The 17,789-nt window shown below is 43.2% G+C and overlaps 1 protein-coding gene across 3 annotated transcripts in view; it reads left to right on the forward strand.

The window, feature by feature from the left end:
* LOC112228706 (atrial natriuretic peptide receptor 1-like) overlaps positions 1 to 17,265 on the forward strand; it is a 59,715-nt gene extending 42,450 nt beyond the window's left edge. For all 3 annotated transcript variants that reach the window (XM_042310883.1, XM_042310885.1, XM_042310887.1), the window contains exons 6-22: positions 1,238 to 1,332; positions 3,342 to 3,477; positions 3,676 to 3,760; positions 3,933 to 4,053; positions 4,157 to 4,231; positions 4,367 to 4,444; positions 4,580 to 4,684; positions 4,985 to 5,056; positions 5,294 to 5,453; positions 5,616 to 5,771; positions 11,143 to 11,311; positions 14,928 to 15,074; positions 15,162 to 15,285; positions 15,417 to 15,485; positions 15,609 to 15,783; positions 15,879 to 15,977; positions 16,113 to 17,265. In XM_042310883.1, the coding sequence (XP_042166817.1) occupies positions 1,238 to 1,332; positions 3,342 to 3,477; positions 3,676 to 3,760; positions 3,933 to 4,053; positions 4,157 to 4,231; positions 4,367 to 4,444; positions 4,580 to 4,684; positions 4,985 to 5,056; positions 5,294 to 5,453; positions 5,616 to 5,771; positions 11,143 to 11,311; positions 14,928 to 15,074; positions 15,162 to 15,285; positions 15,417 to 15,485; positions 15,609 to 15,783; positions 15,879 to 15,977; positions 16,113 to 16,270 (2,024 nt within the window). In that variant the 3' untranslated portion in view covers positions 16,271 to 17,265. The remainder of the gene's footprint in view (positions 1 to 1,237; positions 1,333 to 3,341; positions 3,478 to 3,675; positions 3,761 to 3,932; positions 4,054 to 4,156; positions 4,232 to 4,366; positions 4,445 to 4,579; positions 4,685 to 4,984; positions 5,057 to 5,293; positions 5,454 to 5,615; positions 5,772 to 11,142; positions 11,312 to 14,927; positions 15,075 to 15,161; positions 15,286 to 15,416; positions 15,486 to 15,608; positions 15,784 to 15,878; positions 15,978 to 16,112) is intronic.
* Positions 17,266 to 17,789: the final 524 nt, after the last annotated feature.

A 17,789-nucleotide genomic window follows, 5' to 3' on the forward strand; every position in this document is an offset into this window, starting at 1 on the left:
TGGAGAGACAGAGGGATGGTTAAAGGCCACTTTTTTTACTGTAAATGTGTCTCCATTATTTTATATACTTCCCATACCTAGTTTGCCTTAACATAGACAGACCATCCAGGGACCATCCCCCAAAGAAGTGCTACTTCCAATTCCTGGAAGTCGTGATGACGTCACCCACATAGCACCCACATGACTCATTGGTCGATGTTAATTGTATAATGTTCTATTAAATAGGTACTAAATCATGACTCCACTCCCCTTACTTCCACACCTTAACCTGTCCCAGACAACCAAACACCATGCATCCCCCCCATGCAGATGCTGGCCAAAAGTAATTTTCCCAGACCAACCACAAGGTTAATCATTCTCTAACCACTGCACGTCTGTGTGTGTGAGTAGGGCAATAACGTCTGTGGGAAAGTGTGTGTTCTTGAGTATATGCGTTTGTGCATGCGGGCATGCTACCCTATCTTCTGCATGTCCCTCTAGCCGATAATCCGTCCCATATCATAGCACATCTCTCAGGCCCTCTCTCCTCTGATTAGAGGGATGACGCCTGTATATTTCTTTATTTCTTTATTTATTTATTACTAGGATAACCCCATTTGGATTGGACATTTCCATGCCGGTAATGGCATCGCCTGTCATGTAATTTATCCCTATAGACACCTCTTTCCATTCACACTCAATATGGAATGGCTCTCAGGCTATTATCTGCACCTCCAAACCAACCCTGGGCTGTTGTCTTAGCCGGAAATTAAAGTAATGTTATACAAGATGGCCGACTACTAGATTTATTAACAAGATAGCCCAGCTATATTACTGTGATTATGGATGATTATGGGTGTGCCTGGGGTATACCAACTTATACTGTTTGTGTTTGCATCTGTGTATCTCCAACACAATCATTTGAAGTGAAATTGTTGTCATGACCAATGTTTGTTTTGATAGTTATGGCTGTTTATTTTTTAGGTTTGAGATGTTGTTATGGGTGTTGTAACTTGCTCAATGGCTGATATTCTTTTCAGATGTCAGCTAATAGGGACAACCTCAAATGTAAATCTGCTCTCGTTTCGTAATGACAGTAATAATTTGTAGTAATTACTGTTACCCGCTGAGCGCTTTGATGATTATTTTCATCCCTGGACTACTATTAGTGTAAGATAACATTAATTTGCTCCCTTTAAATATTGTCCGACTCCTCTACCTCCCTTTGGCTCCTCTCTCCTTCTGGTCCTCTCAACAGGTGTAACAGGCCTGGTGCAGATAGATGAAAATGGGGACAGAGAGACAGACTTCGCTTTCTGGGACATGACTGACACCAACACCAGTGTTTTCCAGGTACTGAATACACACACACATCTCTCTCTCTCTCTCTTGCTCTCACTCTCTCTCTCTCGCTCTCTCTCTCTCTTTCTTTCTCTCTCTCTACCTCTCTCTCTCTCTACCCCTCTCTCTCTCTCTCTCTCTCTCTCTCTCATACACTAAGGCTCCTCATCTCTTTCATTCTGCCAGTGCTCATAAAGCTGCCTGCCTGTGTACACAGTCTCTGTGTGTTTTGGAGATTGGAGAATAAAACTAGATGTTCTCCAGAGGCATTAACATGTTGAAGAAAAGAGCTCTACAGTTCATAGAAATACCTCCATGTCTCCATTAACACTACAATATACCATCTGCTCAGGGTGAGGGTAAATGGGGCAACAACTATATATAGCTATAACATACAGTATTACAGTTTTTCTCAATTGCAAAAAGACTAAAACCCATTGGCTGAACAAAGTTCTCAGTTGCCTGGACTCTTTTAGCTAATTATGCAGTCTGTTGTCAATACTTTAAACCATTTCACATTGTACAATTTGCAGATCTCACTTAGACTTTTCAGCAAAACTCTAAACACATTCTCATTCTCAAAACACATTCTGCACTCTAATGCACATGTCATCCATACTGGTAAACACAAGTGGCAACAATCAAATACAAATAGAGAACATATGTCATTGATTGAACACAACCACTCAAAATTGATTTAACCTGTTTCAAATGATGCGACACAACCAATATAAGCCAGTTCAGAGAACAAAGAGGTTGTTGAAGGTGGGAAGGAGAAAGTCTGAGAATGGATACTGTAGTACAGTGCATTGTAGGCTGTATACTGTACAATGGACAAATTGTATGGCCCTGAATATTGTGCTTTCCATTTATTAACAGTACTGACTGCTCAATAGATTTTGACTGGTTGCAGGTTCATATCAACAAAGAACAAGAATTACAGTATCACAGAGACAAAGGACAGGTTTGTGAGATGCAGGGTACAGTACTGTAAAAATAGGGGTACAAGGAGAAGGAAGAACAGAAAACAAAAGAGCAAAGCAGAGTAGTAATTTCTGATAAATTTTGAGCTACTATGATAGAACATGTTTTCGTTCATCAAAAGACAATGACGGAAAAATATGAATATTTTTTTAGATTAAAAATGTACTTCTCCCTGAGAATTGTATGTTTTGAATAATGTGTTTTCTATTTTTCGGTGTATTGTTTACTGACTGCTTGAGAGTGTATATCATTTTGATCACTTTGTTTATGATTTGAGAGCAGTGTTTGATTTTGAACACAGGTAAAACTGTTTTGAGGCGAATGTTTCATTTTGCAAGAGGAGTCAGAGGTTATGTAAATAGTGCTTTAAGTTGAGGTTTTGTGTTTAATGTTTTCAGGAAATAGAGCAAGGTTTCAGAAATTGTGTTTTAGCAATTGAGAAAAACTGTAACAAACCGTATTTCAGCATACATATGATCATTTAATATGTCATTTCATCCACCCAGTGCCAATGTGTTTGTCTTATGTAATGACAGAATGATACATATTAATTGGTGGCAAGCCACTGAGGTTAATGACCAACTGATCCAGCGAGATCAAGAGTGTGTACATGTACATGTGTGGATGGGCGAGAACGTACATGCATGTGTGTTTATGTATATGTGCGTGTGTGAACAGGGAGAGAGAGTGGATGTTTTTCACCTAGTGTGAGGGGGTGAGTGTCAAGTCTCTGGACTGATTAGTGGCTCATTGAAAGACGTCTCCCATTATCACCCTATGCTAATGCATTACATTGAGAATAATGTGTCAATCTTGCCAGCCTGCCATATCACTGTCTAAGAGGACCACAATGGAAATAAGCCTTCTGGCTTTATTCTGTTATTATCCTCTAAAATGTTTAATTATGTAATGTTGCCTCCGACTGGAACAGCCTACTGCTTTAAATGATCTAATAAAACAAATCAATCAATGCGTGGTATGTTATTTGTCATTATTGAATATTTAACATTAGAAAGTTATACTGTGTTCCTTGCCAGATTGTGTCCGTGTACAACGGCTCTCAGAAGAAGCTGAGGGCCTTGCCTGGGATGGACATCCAGTGGCCAGGGGGCGCTGCTCCTTTAGATGTGCCCATCTGTGGCTTTAAGAACGACAACCCAGCCTGCCTCGCACGTCAGTGGACTCTGTCTGTCTCTCACTCACCTTTGTATATACCCCCCATAAAATGTCTATGTTTGCATGACGTAGCAGAATTTATACTAGTCATAATCAGTCAAAACAGCTTACGATGACTGACATTACACTGTCATGCAGTGGCTGTATTGAAGGAAAACGGTACCATAAAAATGTTTCTCCTGTCTCTTTTTCCAGGAACCATCACAATCCACCAGATGGTAACAATTGTGGTGTTCTTCATCATTATCATCATCCTCACCATTACTGTCTTCATATACAGGTGAGTGTAGACAGGCCAGTTCAATCAGCAAGTATGCACAAGGCCTAGAATCTACGGGAAGAGTTTTATGTCATTACGTTTATAGCATTGTTCACATATCTAAAAGAGCAATCTATCATCTCTCTGTCTTTCACACACACACACACACACACACACACACACACACACACAGGAAGCTCAAGCTTGAAAATGAACTGGTGGCTCAGCTGTGGAGAGTCTCCTGGGAGGATATTCAGATGAGCAACATGGAGAAAGTGCTGCGAAGCGCAGGCAGCAAGCTCACTCTGTCCCTGGTGAGTCCACACTCATACACACGCTTGCAACAACACACACATTTCGCAATATACACAGTCTTGCACAAAACTGACCCCATCCCACCTTTCACTTTATTTACAGAGAGGCTCCAACTACGGCTCCCTATTAACAGGAGATGGAAACTTTCAGGTGTTTGCCAAGACAGGCTATTACAAGGTAAGTAGGGTGTGCGTGTGTGTGTGCGTGTGTGTGTGTATGCGTGTGTGTATGCATGTGTGTGTGTGTGTGCGTGAAATAGTAACCTTTTAATGTCAACTGGATTGAATGCATAATGTTTTCTCTGTCTTTCAGGCGAACATTGTGGCCATCAAATACATCAACAGAAAACGCATTGAGCTCACCAGAAATGTGCTGTTTGAACTGAAACATGTGAGTCTTCATGAGGTTGTAGTGTGACGTGTGTATACTCCAGAATGCATATGTGCATCAGAGAATAGCGCTGTCCCTAAATGTCACATGGTGTCCTCCTTTCCTTCCCTCCCTTTCCTTTCCTTCCCTCCCCAGATGCGTGATATTCAGAATGAGCACCTGACCCGCTTCATCGGAGCCTGTATCGACCCCCCCAACATCTGCATCATCACAGAGTACTGTCCCCGGGGTAGCTTACAGGTAGCCACCCCTCACCACAACTCCACTATAAGATGGTCCACTGACCCAATTCAAGTCTTTAGGAAACATTTGTCTTGTCTAAATGCTGTGGTGTGTGTGTGTGTGTGTGTGTGTGTGTGTGTGTGTGTGTGTGTGTGTGTGTGTGTGTGTGTGTGTGTGTGTGTGTGTGTGTGTGTGTGTGTGTGTGTGTGTGTGTGTGTGTGTGTGTGTGTGTGTGTGCGTGCGTGCGTGCGTGCGTGCGTGCGTGCGTGCGTGCGTGCGTGCGTGCGTGCGTGCACGCGCGCGCGCTTCATCCTTCAGGACATCATGGAAAATGAGAGCATCACACTGGACTGGATGTTCAGATACTCGTTAATTAATGACATTGTAAAGGTAACCACTGCTCTACACACTCTCCTGCTTATCTTTCCATGTGTCAACTTCAATTGACTTGAGAAAACACATTTGCATCATTCAACAAGTGAACGTCCATATGCTTTGCCAAACATTTTTAGACTAAAGCTCAATATGAATAACTCATTTATCTCTAATCTCTCCTTTTGACTATCTCTCTCTTCTCTTTCTATATTTTAACCCTTATCCCTACCTCCCTCCCCTTCTCCTATCCAGGGCATGGCTTTCCTCCACAACAGTGTCATCGTCTCCCACGGCAACCTGAAGTCGTCCAACTGCGTGGTGGATAACCGCTTTGTGTTGAAGATCACCGACTACGGCCTGTCCAGCTTCCGCACCGAGAGCAACACAGACGACGCCCATGCTTACTATGCCCGTGAGTCACCTGGCTCTGCAGGACATTTCCCTTTAGACACAGATTTAGGATTAGCTTACCCTGATCAAATCCTTAAGAGGGTGAAATACTAAACTGACCTTAGATCAGTGTCTGTAGGCAAATTAATTATACTTTTAGTCAATTTGTCCTCTATGTTTGTAGGGAAACTGTGGATGGCCCCAGAGCTGCTGAGGTTGGAGAGTCCCCCTCTATGTGGCACCCAGAAGGGGGACGTCTACAGCTTTGGCATCATTCTCCAGGAGGTGGCGCTACGCCACGGAGCCTTCTATCTGGAGGGAGAGCCGCTCAGCCCCAAAGGTAACACACACATACACACACACGCACTCTATCTTTCTTCATGACAGACATTTGGGAATGATTTGATCCTATGTAGCAAAATTTGAAATTGTATTTTTTACATTGGATAAAAGTAGAGACTTTTTTTAAATTATGAAATTGTATATAATACATTACAGTTGAGGAACAATGGGAAAGTAATTCTGCTTTGAAAGTTTATAAACTTGTAACCCCACTTTTGAGAAAAGGGCTCTTGAATGTTTTGGTACACCTACTAGAGAGCTCTTCTTTGTCTAAACCCATTCAGCATCGTTCACAACCTCTTAAACCTTAGCCCCACCCATCTCTTTAAGGATTCACATGTGAGTCCATGTGCTAAACAGCAACTAACTAAGTAAGAACACAGCAATAATCCCAAGCCATACTACTAGCAATACAAACTGATTGTCATAACTAGGCACCATGCATGAATCTCCAGGTAGCTAAAGCTAACTAACTAGGTTCAATATTAGCTAGCTAGCTAACATTAGGTTATAACTAGCAATGCAGATAGATTTCTGAGATACAAATAATATTACAACACAGATCATACAGGTAACGTTAGCTAGTGAGCCAGCCAGCTAATGTTAGCTAGCTAGCTAACAGTACGCTCTAACTTAAAATGAAAATTACTTTCTGACTAAATTAGAAACGTATAATATCTGAAAATGTATCTAGCTAGACTTTCTTACCCGTATACATGGATGAACGCTTCTCCCTCTGTCACCAATGCCATGGTTGCCCTTAGTTTGTAGATGTAATCCAGAGACAGGTGTTTTATACAACAGACTTCTGTGTTCTCTTTTCGACTCCCTCTGCATATTTACAATCAAACGCTAGAATTTTCTCCATCTCCTTAGCAATCATACTCTGCTACCACCGGGCATTCAACTTCTTCCATGACAACAACATTGTTGATCTCTGTTTCAGAAAACTCTACAATGTCTGGTTCAATTAAAATGTTTTTATCTATATCAGGGATCTCCTTTTCGTCTGATTAATTTTCAGAGTCACAGAGGGTCAGCATGGCACGATCGTCCCCCAGAAAGTGGAGAGCAGTAGCAACACCTCTGCAGTTCTTCATGATATCTTTCAAAAAAGCTGTGGTAGAAAGGATTACCTACACATACTGAGCAGCTCATGTTATAGACAGAAGCAGGCTACATGGCAGACCAATCCGAACTCATCTCTCAGCATGTCCAGACCATCCATTACTATTAGCTGGAAGGTTACTGTCTTTTCCCGTGGTTAAACCAACTAGGCTCGTAATTTATTCATATTTACAGATGGCATACAAGTTTGTTATTAAGGCACATGAAAGTTCATTGTTCCAGAGGGCATTTCTGCCAAAAACGCATTTTGATAAAAAAAGTATAATGATAAAAAAGTATCCTGTAAAGTAGTGACGTGCGACATACTCCTAGTTTCCTGAAACGAGTCACATTTGTGCTCCCATACACTTTTGGTCATAAGCACACTTATTTGCACATGAACACATATGTATTATAAAAGAAAGAGATAATAGCATTGTGGCTGAGTAAATTATACCCCAGATTGTGTCCAAGATAAACAGTGTTTGTATGATTCTTCCATCAAAAGCATAACAAACAAACCTAACAAGCCTCCTTCCCGTCAAGGCTCTGTGGTCTTTGCTAACTGCATTATCGCAGAGGAGCGATAAGGCAATTAGAGCAACTCAAAACAAAAGCTGTTATTCTGCACATTGCACCTGCAAGTCTGTTTACTTAGGAAAAGCTCTGTAGAAAACACAAACCTATCAAAAAACATATAACAGCTCCAGTGACTCAACAAAGCTACAGTATGTCTTTACATTTTACTACATGTGAACTGTATTCTTTATATTTCAAGGTTCCTCTTTGACTCTACTCACAAAAATGACAGTAGTGACATCAAATTCAACAAATGAAGTGTAGACCCCCAAATATTGACACAACCAAATGGTAATTTCAGAGCTACTGACTAATATGCCACAACGTTAAAATGGAGACATGGAACAGTTTTGCAATTGCAACCATTTGGCAACTTAAACTAGGGAAAGTTCATGAATTTGTCGAACACGCTCCTAAAAGTGACCGATTCTTTTCCCTCGTTTTCTTTTTTCTCACTCAGCCCCTCTTGCACCCCACTTACCCTGAAGAGCCTACTCTAATGATATGGAGGACGAGAGCTACTGTACCTCTCTGCTTTGTACTAAGGACAAACACATAGTCACATGCTTTATATAACACACAAACATATTATAATTGTTTACCACTGTACTGTTTTCTGTGTCTCTGGCTTAGAGTAAAGCAACACAATTTTAATAAAACATCAGATTGTAAGTACATAGCTGCAAACAAGATATTTCCTTTTCATTTGAGCAGGGGTGTGTGACTTTAGAATGTTTTTTATTATCAGTCAGGATTTCCGATTAAATTGTAGTTAGGACAGATTGTAGTTCCCAAATTATCTTCCTTCTTTAGAAAATTGAAAAAGAAAGAGAAGATTGGATTTCTTGCTATACGGATCAGCAATAACAGCCGTCGTTGTGCTCCAAGTCAAGTCTCCATCACAACGTGTTGAGGAGAAAACATTGCTGCACCCATGTCTGCCAACCACCACTGCTCAGTGAATTTGTTTTTTACCTAAACCATAATTGCATGAAATTGTGCAAAATTGAAGAAGATTGAACATGATTGTGGTTGATTGCAAGAGTGGTGTACTGAGAGAGAAGCAAGTGTTTGTGTTTGCTCATCAGAGTGTAACACTTTGTACTGAGAGACAGCAGCTGTTGTGTGACAGAAAAACAATGAACTGAATTAGAACCAGAGCATGCCATCTAGGCTGCGTGTGTGTGTGTGTGTGTGTGTGTGTGTGTGTGTGTGTGTGTGTGTGTGTGTGTGTGTGTGTGTGTGTGTGTGTGTGTGTGTGTGTGTGTGTGTGTGTGTGTGTGTGTGTGTGTGTGTGTGTGTGTGTGTGTGTGTGTGTTTGCATGCTTAATTTTTTTCTGAGTGAGGGCAGAAATAGGGGAAGAGGATGAGAAATGATGAAAGTGTGAACGAGAGGATAAAATAAACTGGGAGGGAGAGATAATGGAAAGATTGTGAAAGCATAGATATGAACACAATGGAAAGGAAATTGGACTGGAATCTCTGAGGAGATGAAAGCAGAAGGAATGACACTAGATAGAAAATATTATACACTGCTCAAAAAAATAAAGGGAACACTAAAATAACACATCCTAGATCTGAATGAATGAAATATTCTTATTAAATACTTTTTTCTTTACATAGTTGAATGTGCTGACAACAAAATCAAAAAAATCACAAAAATTATCAATGGAAATCAAATTTATCAACCCATGGAAGTCTGGATTTGGAGTCACACTCAAAATTAAAGTGGAAAACCACACTACAGGCTGATCCAACTTTGATGTAATGTCCTTAAAACAAGTCAAAATGAGGCTCAGTAGTGTGTGTGGCCTCCATGTACCTGTATGACCTCCCTACAACGCCTGGGCATGCTCCTGATGAGGTGGCGGATGGTCTCCTGAGGGATCTCCTCCAAGACCTGGACTAAAGCATCCGCCAACTCCTGGACAGTCTGTGGTGCAACGTGACGTTGGTGGATGGAGCGAGACATGATGTCCCAGATGTGCTCAATTAGATTCAGGTCTGGGGAACGGGCGGGCCAGTCCATAGCATCAATGCCTTCCTCTTGCAGGAACTGCTGACACACTCCAGCCACATGAGGTCTAGCATTGTCTTGCATTAGGAGGAACCCAGGAGGAACCCAGGGCCAACCGCACCAGCATATGGTCTCACAAGGGGTCTGAGGATCTCACCTCGGTACCTAATGGCAGTCAGGTTACCTCTGGCGAGCACATGGAGGGCTGTGCGGCCCCCCAAAGAAATGCCACCCCACACCATGACTGACCCACCGCCAAACCGGTCATGCTGGAGGATGTTGCTGGCAGCAGAATGTTCTCCACGGCATCTCCAGACTGTCACGTCTGTCACATGTGCTCAGTGTGAACCTGCTTTCATCTGTGAAGAGCACAGGGTGCCAGTGGCGGATTTGCCAATCTTGGTGTTATCTGGCAAATGCCAAACGTCCTGCACGGTGTTAGGCTGTAAGCACAACCCCCACCTGTGGACGTCGGGCCCTCATACCACCCTCATGGAGTCTGTTTCTGACCGTTTGAGCAGACACATGCACATTTGTGGCCTGCTGGAGGTCATTTTGCAGGGCTCTGGCAGTGCTCCTCCTGCTCCTCCTTGCACAAAGGCGGAGGTAGTGGTCCTGCTGCTGGGTTGTTGCCCTCCTACGGTCTCCTCCACGTCTCCTGTTGTAATGGCATGTCTCCTGGTAGCGCCTCCATGCTCTGGACACTACGCTGACATACACAGCAAACCTTCTTGCCACAGCTCGCATTGATGTTCCATCCTGGATGAGCTGCACTACCTGAGCCACTTGTGTGAGTTGTAGACTCCGTCTCATGCTACCACTAGAGTGAAAGCACCGCCAGCATTCAAAAGTGACCAAAACATCAGCCAGGAAGCATAGGAACTGAGAAGTGGTCTGTGGTCCCCACCTGCAGAACCACTCCTTTATTGGGAATGTCTTGCTAATTGCCTATAATTTCCACCTGTTGTCTATTCCATTTGCACAACAGTATGTGAAATGTATTGTCAATCAGTGTTGCTTCCTAAGTGGACAGTTTGATTTCACAGAAGTGTGATTGACTTGGAGTTACATTGTGTTGTTTAAGTGTTCCCTTTATTTTTTTGAGCAGTGTATTTCACCATCTATAGGAATGCTGTCTACACTGACTGTAGAAAACATTAAGAACACCTTCCTAATATTGAGTTGCACGCCCCCCACACACACACACTTTTGCCCACAGAACAGCCTCAATTTGTCGGGGCACGGACTCTACAAGGTGTCGAAAGCATTCCACGGGGATGCTGGCCCATGTTGATTCCAATTCTTCCCACAGTTGTGTCAAGTTGGCTGGATGTCTTTTGGGTGGTGTACCATTCTTGATACACATGGGAAACTGTTGAGCGTGAAAAACCCAGTAGTGTTGCAAACCGGGGCTCCTGGCGCCTACTACCATACCCCGTTCAAAGGCACTAAAATATTTTGTCTTGCCCATTCACCCTCTGAATAGCACACATACACAATCCATGTCTCAATTGTTTCAAGGCTTAAAAATCCTTCTTTAACCTGTCTCCCCCCAGCTATACTGATTGAAGTGGATTCAGCAAGTGACGTTAATAAGGGATTCACCTGGTCAGTCTATGACATGTAAAGAGCGTAATGTTTTGTACACTCCCCCTTCTTCCTCTAGAAATCATGGATCGGGTGGCTCTGGGTGAGTGGCCGTGCCTGCGGCCTGCTGTCAACCCTCAGATCCACAGCCAGGAGCTGGGACAACTCATGCAGCGCTGCTGGGCAGAGGAGCCCACCGAGAGGCCAGAGTTCAATCACATCAAACTGCTGCTACGCAAACAGAACAGGTGGGTGTAGAGTGTGGAAGTGGGGAGAGTTTGTGTTCCATGATGTCATTAATGTCTGTGCGTCTCCACTCCAAAAAGGAGTATGACTCCAGTACCTGTCAAATGTTTGGACCCACCTACTCATTCAAGGTTTTTTAAAAACTATTTTCTACATTGTAGAATCATGTAGTAACCAAAAAAAGTGTTAAACAAATCAAAATATTCTTTATATTTTATATTCTTAAAAATAGCCACCCTTTGCCTTGTTGACGGCTTTGCACACTTTTGGCATTCTCTCAACCAGCTTCATGACGAATGCTTTTCCAACAGTCTTGAAGGAGTTCCCACATATGCTGAGCACTTGTTGGCTGCTTTTCCTTCACTTTGTGGTCCAACTCATCCCAAACCATCCCAATTGTGTTGTGATCGGGTGATTGTGGAGGCCAGGTCATCTGATGCAGCACTCCATCACTCTCATTATTGGTCAAATAGCCCTTACACAGCCTGGAGGAGTCATTGTACTGTTGAAAAACAAACGATAGTCCCACTAAGCGCAAACCAGATGGGATGGCGTATTGCTGCAGAATGCTGTGGTAGCCATGCTGGTTAAGTGTGCCTTGAATTCGAAATAAATCACTTACACTGTCACCAGCAAAGCACCCCCACATCATCATACCTTCTCCTCCATGCTTCACGGTGGGAGCCACAAATGCAGAGATCATCCGTTCACCTGTTCTGCGTCTCACAAAGACACGGCGGTTAGAACCAAAAATCTCAAATTTGGAATCATCAGACCAAAGGACAGATTTCAACCAGTCTAATGTTCATTGTTTGTGTTTTTTGGCTCAAGCAAGTCTCTTATTATTATTTGTGCCTTTTAGTAATGGTTTCTTTGCAGCAATTCAACCATGAAGGCCTGATTCACGCAGTCTCCTCTGAACAGTTGATGTTGAGATGTGTTACTTGAACTGTGTGAAGCATTAATTTGGGCTGCAATTTCAAATCAAATCAAATCAAATCAAATTGTATTTGTCACATACACATGGTTAGCAGATGTTAATGCGAGTGTAGCGAAATGCTTGTGCTTCTAGTTCCGACAATGCAGTAATAACGAGCAAGTAATCTAACTAACAATTCCAAAAAAACTACTGTCTTATACACAGTGTAAGGGGATAAAGAATATGTACATAAGGATATATGAATGAGTGATGGTACAGAGCAGCATAGGCAAGATACAGTAGATGATATCGAGTACAGTATATACATATGAGATAAGTATGTAAACCAAGTGGCATAGTTAAAGTGGCTAGTGATACATGTATTACATAAGGATGCAGTCGATGATATAGAGTACAGTATCAACGTATGCATATGAGATGAACAATGTAGGGTAAGTAACATTATATAAGGTAGCATTGTTTAAAGTGGCTAGTGATATATTTACATCATTTCCCATCAATTCCCATGATTAAAGTGGCTGGAGTAGAGTCAGTGTCATTGACAGTGTGTTGGCAGTAGCCACTCAATGTTAGTGGTGGCTGTTTAACAGTCTGATGGCCTTGAGATAGAAGCTGTTTTTCAGTCTCTCGGTCCCAGCTTTGATGCACCTGTACTGACCTCGCCTTCTGGATGACAGCGGGGTGAACAGGCAGTGGCTCGGGTGGTTGATGTCCTTGATGATCTTTATGGCCTTCCTGTAGCATCGGGTGGTGTAGGTGTCCTGGAGGGCAGGTAGTTTGCCCCCGGTGATGCGTTGTGCAGACCTCACTACCCTCTGGAGAGCCTTACGGTTGAGGGCGGTGCAGTTGCCATACCAGGCGGTGATACAGCCCGCCAGGATGCTCTCGATTGTGCATCTGTAGAAGTTTGTGAGTGCTTTTGGTGACAAGCCGAATTTCTTCAGCCTCCTGAGGTTGAAGAGGCGCTGCTGCGCCTTCCTCACGATGCTGACTGTGTGAGTGGACCAATTCAGTTTGTCTGTGATGTGTATGCCGAGGAACTTAAAACTTGTAAACCAAGGGCATAGTTAAATACTACCCTCTCCACTACTGTTCCATCGATGTGGATGGGGGTGTTCCCTCTGCTGTTTCCTGAAGTCCACAATCATCTCCTTAGTTTTGTTGACGTTGAGTGTGAGGTTATTTTCCTGACACCACACTCCGAGGGCCCTCACCTCCTCCCTGTAGGCCGTCTCGTCGTTGTTGGTAATCAAGCCTACCACTGTTGTGTCGTCCGCAAACTTGATGATTGAGTTGGAGGCGTGCATGGCCACGCAGTCGTGGGTGAACAGGGAGTACAGGAGAGGGCTCAGAACGCACCCTTGTGGGGCCCCAGTGTTGAGCATCAGCGGGGAGGAGATGTTGTTGCCTACCCTCACCACCTGGGGGCGGCCCGTCAGGAAGTCCAGTACCCAGTTGCACAGGGGGCGGGGTCGAGACCCAGGGTCTCGAGCTTGATGACGAGCTTGGAGGGTACTATGGTGTTGAATGCCGAGCTGTAGTCGATGAACAGCATTCTCACATAGGTATCGATGAACAGCATTCTCACATAGGTATTCTCTTGTCCAGATGGGTTAGGGCAGTGTGCAGTGTGGTTGAGATTGCATCGTCTGTGGACCTATTTGGGCGGTAAGCAAATTGGAGTGGGTCAAGGGTGTCAGGTAGGGTGGAGGTGATATGGTCCTTGACTAGTCTCTCAAAGCACTTCATGATGACGGATGTGAGTGCTACGGGGCGGTAGTCGTTTAGCTCAGTTACCTTAGCTTTCTTGGGAACAGGAACAATGGTGGCCCTCTTGAAGCATGTGGAAACAGCAGACTGGTATAGGGATTGAACAGACTGGTATAGGGATTTCTGAGGCTGGTAACTCTAATGAACTTATCCTCTGCAACAGAGGTAACTCTGGGTCTTCCTTTCCTGTGGCGGTCCTCATGAGAGCCTGTTTCATCAGAGCGCTTGATGGTTTTTGCGACTGCACTTCAAGAAACTTTCAAAGTTCTTGAAATTTTCCGGATTGACTGACCTTTGTGTCTTAAGTAATGATGGACTGTTGTTTCTCTTTGCTTATTTGAGCTGTTCTTGCCATAATATGGACTTGGTATTTTACCAAATAGGGCTATCTTCTGTATACCACCCCTACCTTGTCACAACACAACTGATGGCTCAAACACATTAAGAAGGAAAGAAATTCCACAAATTAAATTTTAACAATGGAAAACCTGTTGACTGAAATGCATTCCAGGTGACTACCTCATGAAGCTGGTTGAGAGAATGCCAAGAGTGTGCAAAGCTGTCATCAAGGCAAAGGGTGGCTACTTTGAAGAATCTCAAATATAAAATATGTTGATTTTTGATTTGTTTAACACTTTTTTGGTTACTACATGATTCCATATGTGTTATTTCATAGTTTTGATGTCTTCACTATTATTCTACAATGTAGAAAATAGTAAAATAAAGAAAAGCCCTTGAAGGTGTGTCCAAACTTTTTAGTGTGTGTGTGTGTGTGTGTGTGTGTGTGTGTGTGTGTGTGTGTGTGTGTGTGTGTGTGTGTGTGTGTGTGTGTGTGTGTGTGTGTGTGTGTGTGCGTGTGTGTCTGTGTGTGCGTGTGTGTGTGTGTGCGTATGTGTGTGTGTGTGTAGGGAGTGCAGCACTAACATCCTGGATAACCTGCTGTCCCGTATGGAGCAGTATGCTAACAACCTGGAGGAGCTGGTGGAGGAGAGAACCCAGGCCTACCATGAAGAGAAACGCAAGGCTGAGGCCCTGCTCTACCAGATACTACCACAGTGAGTCTCTGCTACACAAACACACACACACACTGAGTCAATACTATACACACACACAGTGCCTAATGTTACTGTCTGTACCTGCAGTTCAGTGGCGGAGCAGCTAAAGAGAGGGGAGACAGTGCAGGCCGAGGCCTTTGATTCAGTCACCATCTACTTCAGTGACATTGTGGGCTTCACAGCCATATCAGCTGAGAGCACACCTATGCAGGTGAGAAAGTACAATCACATTGTGACACGACTCACACAGGTGTGACAAGTTACAAAGATAGACTTTACAAGGGAGGCCATAGTCAAACCCAACAATTCCCATTCTGCTTTAAAAAATGTTTGCCTCTTTAGGTTGTGACCCTGCTCAATGACCTCTACACCTGTTTTGATGCCATCATTGACAACTTTGATGTTTACAAGGTAACATTATATTTCTCATCAATGTGCAGATGAAGGAAAGGAAAAGAGGAGATGAAGCCTCTATTGAGATCCTCCATTAGGACACACTGACATCCCTGCCCCTGCCTTTTCTGGCGCCCCCAGGTGGAGACCATCGGCGATGCCTACATGGTGGTGTCTGGCCTGCCGGTGAGGAACGGGAAGCTACACGGCCGAGAGATCGCCCGCATGGCCCTGGCTCTGCTCAACGCTGTACGCACCTTCAAAATCCGCCACCGGCCTGACCAGCAGCTCAAACTACGCATTGGCATCCACAGCGGTGAGCGGCACGTGATGTTCACATACTAACAGACACAGTGATGATATACCAATTTCAGTTGTGTGATAGACCAATTCACTGCACTCTATATTCAGGCCCTGTGTGTGCAGGAGTGGTGGGGCTGAAGATGCCACGGTACTGTCTGTTTGGAGACACAGTCAACACCTCCTCACGACTGGAGTCCAATGGTGAAGGTAAGCCACAGTAGTCATACAACATGTGGGTTTTAAATCTGGGACTCAAGTTCCACAGTTCTGCTGGTTTTCATATCTCTATAATAGTTAATTGACTAATTAAGGATTGCTCTCCTCACCTTCTCTCCCGCACAGCGCTGAAGATCCATGTGTCTGCGGCCACACGTGACGTCCTGCAGGAGTTCAACTGCTTCCAGCTGGAGCTGAGAGGAGATGTGGTGATGAAGGGGAAAGGGAAAATGACCACCTACTGGCTACTTGGAGAGAGCAAGAGCAACGAGTCAACGAGCTAAGGGGACAAGCCAAGGAGGGAGGAAGGTCATGAAGGAAGAAATGGTGGAGGAAAATGTGAGAAAATAATGGGAACCTCTGATTGATGTTCTGGAGCAAGTAAACAAATGAAGAGGCCTGGTGAATGAATGAGGTGGGGATTGGGGAGGTAGATGTGGAAGAAGGAGGATGTGGAGAACTTTCTTCACTTCAGCCCTCCTGCACTTGAACATCTAGATTCTAAGGACATATAGAAAGCTACATGCTCTGAGAGTGTGTGTGTGATGTTCTGTGTATATGTTTTTCCATTTATATTTCGATGTTGAAGGTTTTGGATGCAACACTGATGGTATTTAGATCGGTAAAAAAAAAATGGTTCACAAACAAACCTTTACAGGAGGTTGTGGATATTGCTACCTGGTGGTCACATTATGTAACTGTTTTTTGAATTCATGTCTTTTATGAGTACATAGGATCCCACTGGGCACAGAAGTCAGTTCAACATCTAGTTTTGATTTAAATTTGGTTGAGTTGTCAACTAATTCAACGTGAAATTAACATTGGATTCAGAAAAAAAGACTAAATGACTGTATGTTGATGACTTTTTTGCAAATCCAATCAGTTTCCCACGTTGATTCAACATCATCACATACATTTTGGGGGTTGAAATGACATGGAAATGACGTTCAAACTTTGGGTCTGGGATTTATCATTTGATTAATTTCCACGGTAGTGTGACATGTATCCTCAGACCCCAACCACAATCACTGAGCCTACTCTGGAGTTAAAATGACTTGCTTTATATATGTTGGTGGGTGGGTGTGTCTAATGTCTCATCAGTGTATATGATTTGTCTGTTTACAGTCATATCAGTCTTATTATTTTGTACAATACAGATGTTGTTTATTTCTCAATAGATTATTTTTCTATTGCCTAAAGGGCAATTCACAGAAATGCACTTAAGATAGATACATCCTCTTACTCTGGTAAAATAAAGTCAAGCGTCCCACTTCTTCAACACCGTATACAGTTTCATTATTCTCACTGAAGTGTACGATTGCCTCTCAATCTGTCTAATCAGATTCAGTGTAATGCATTATTGTTGTTAGTAAAAATATGCAGCTGAGCTTATATCATACCCATTGAAAGTGTCATGATTTTGAACATTACACGTAACAGACAAAATAATGGAAACACTTGAGTAAATGGGGGATACAAAGTATATTGAAAGCACATGCTTCCAAACAGGTGTGGTTCGTGAGTTAATTAAGCAATTACCATCCCATCATGCTTAGGGTCATATACAAAATGATGGGCAGACTATTATTTTGGCTACGCTCCCCCATAGGATGACAATGCCCCCATCCACAGGGCACGAGTGGTCACTGAATGGTTTGATAAGAATGAAAACGGTGTAAACCATATGTCATGGCTGTCTGTCACCAAATCTTGATCCAATTGAATACTTAGGAGATATTCTGGTGCGTTTTCCACCACAAAACATCAAATGATGGAATTTCTCATGGAAGAATGTAGCATCCC

This window comes from Oncorhynchus tshawytscha, linkage group LG03 (assembly GCF_018296145.1).
Source record: "Oncorhynchus tshawytscha isolate Ot180627B linkage group LG03, Otsh_v2.0, whole genome shotgun sequence".
Taxonomy (NCBI): Eukaryota; Metazoa; Chordata; class Actinopteri; order Salmoniformes; family Salmonidae; genus Oncorhynchus; species Oncorhynchus tshawytscha.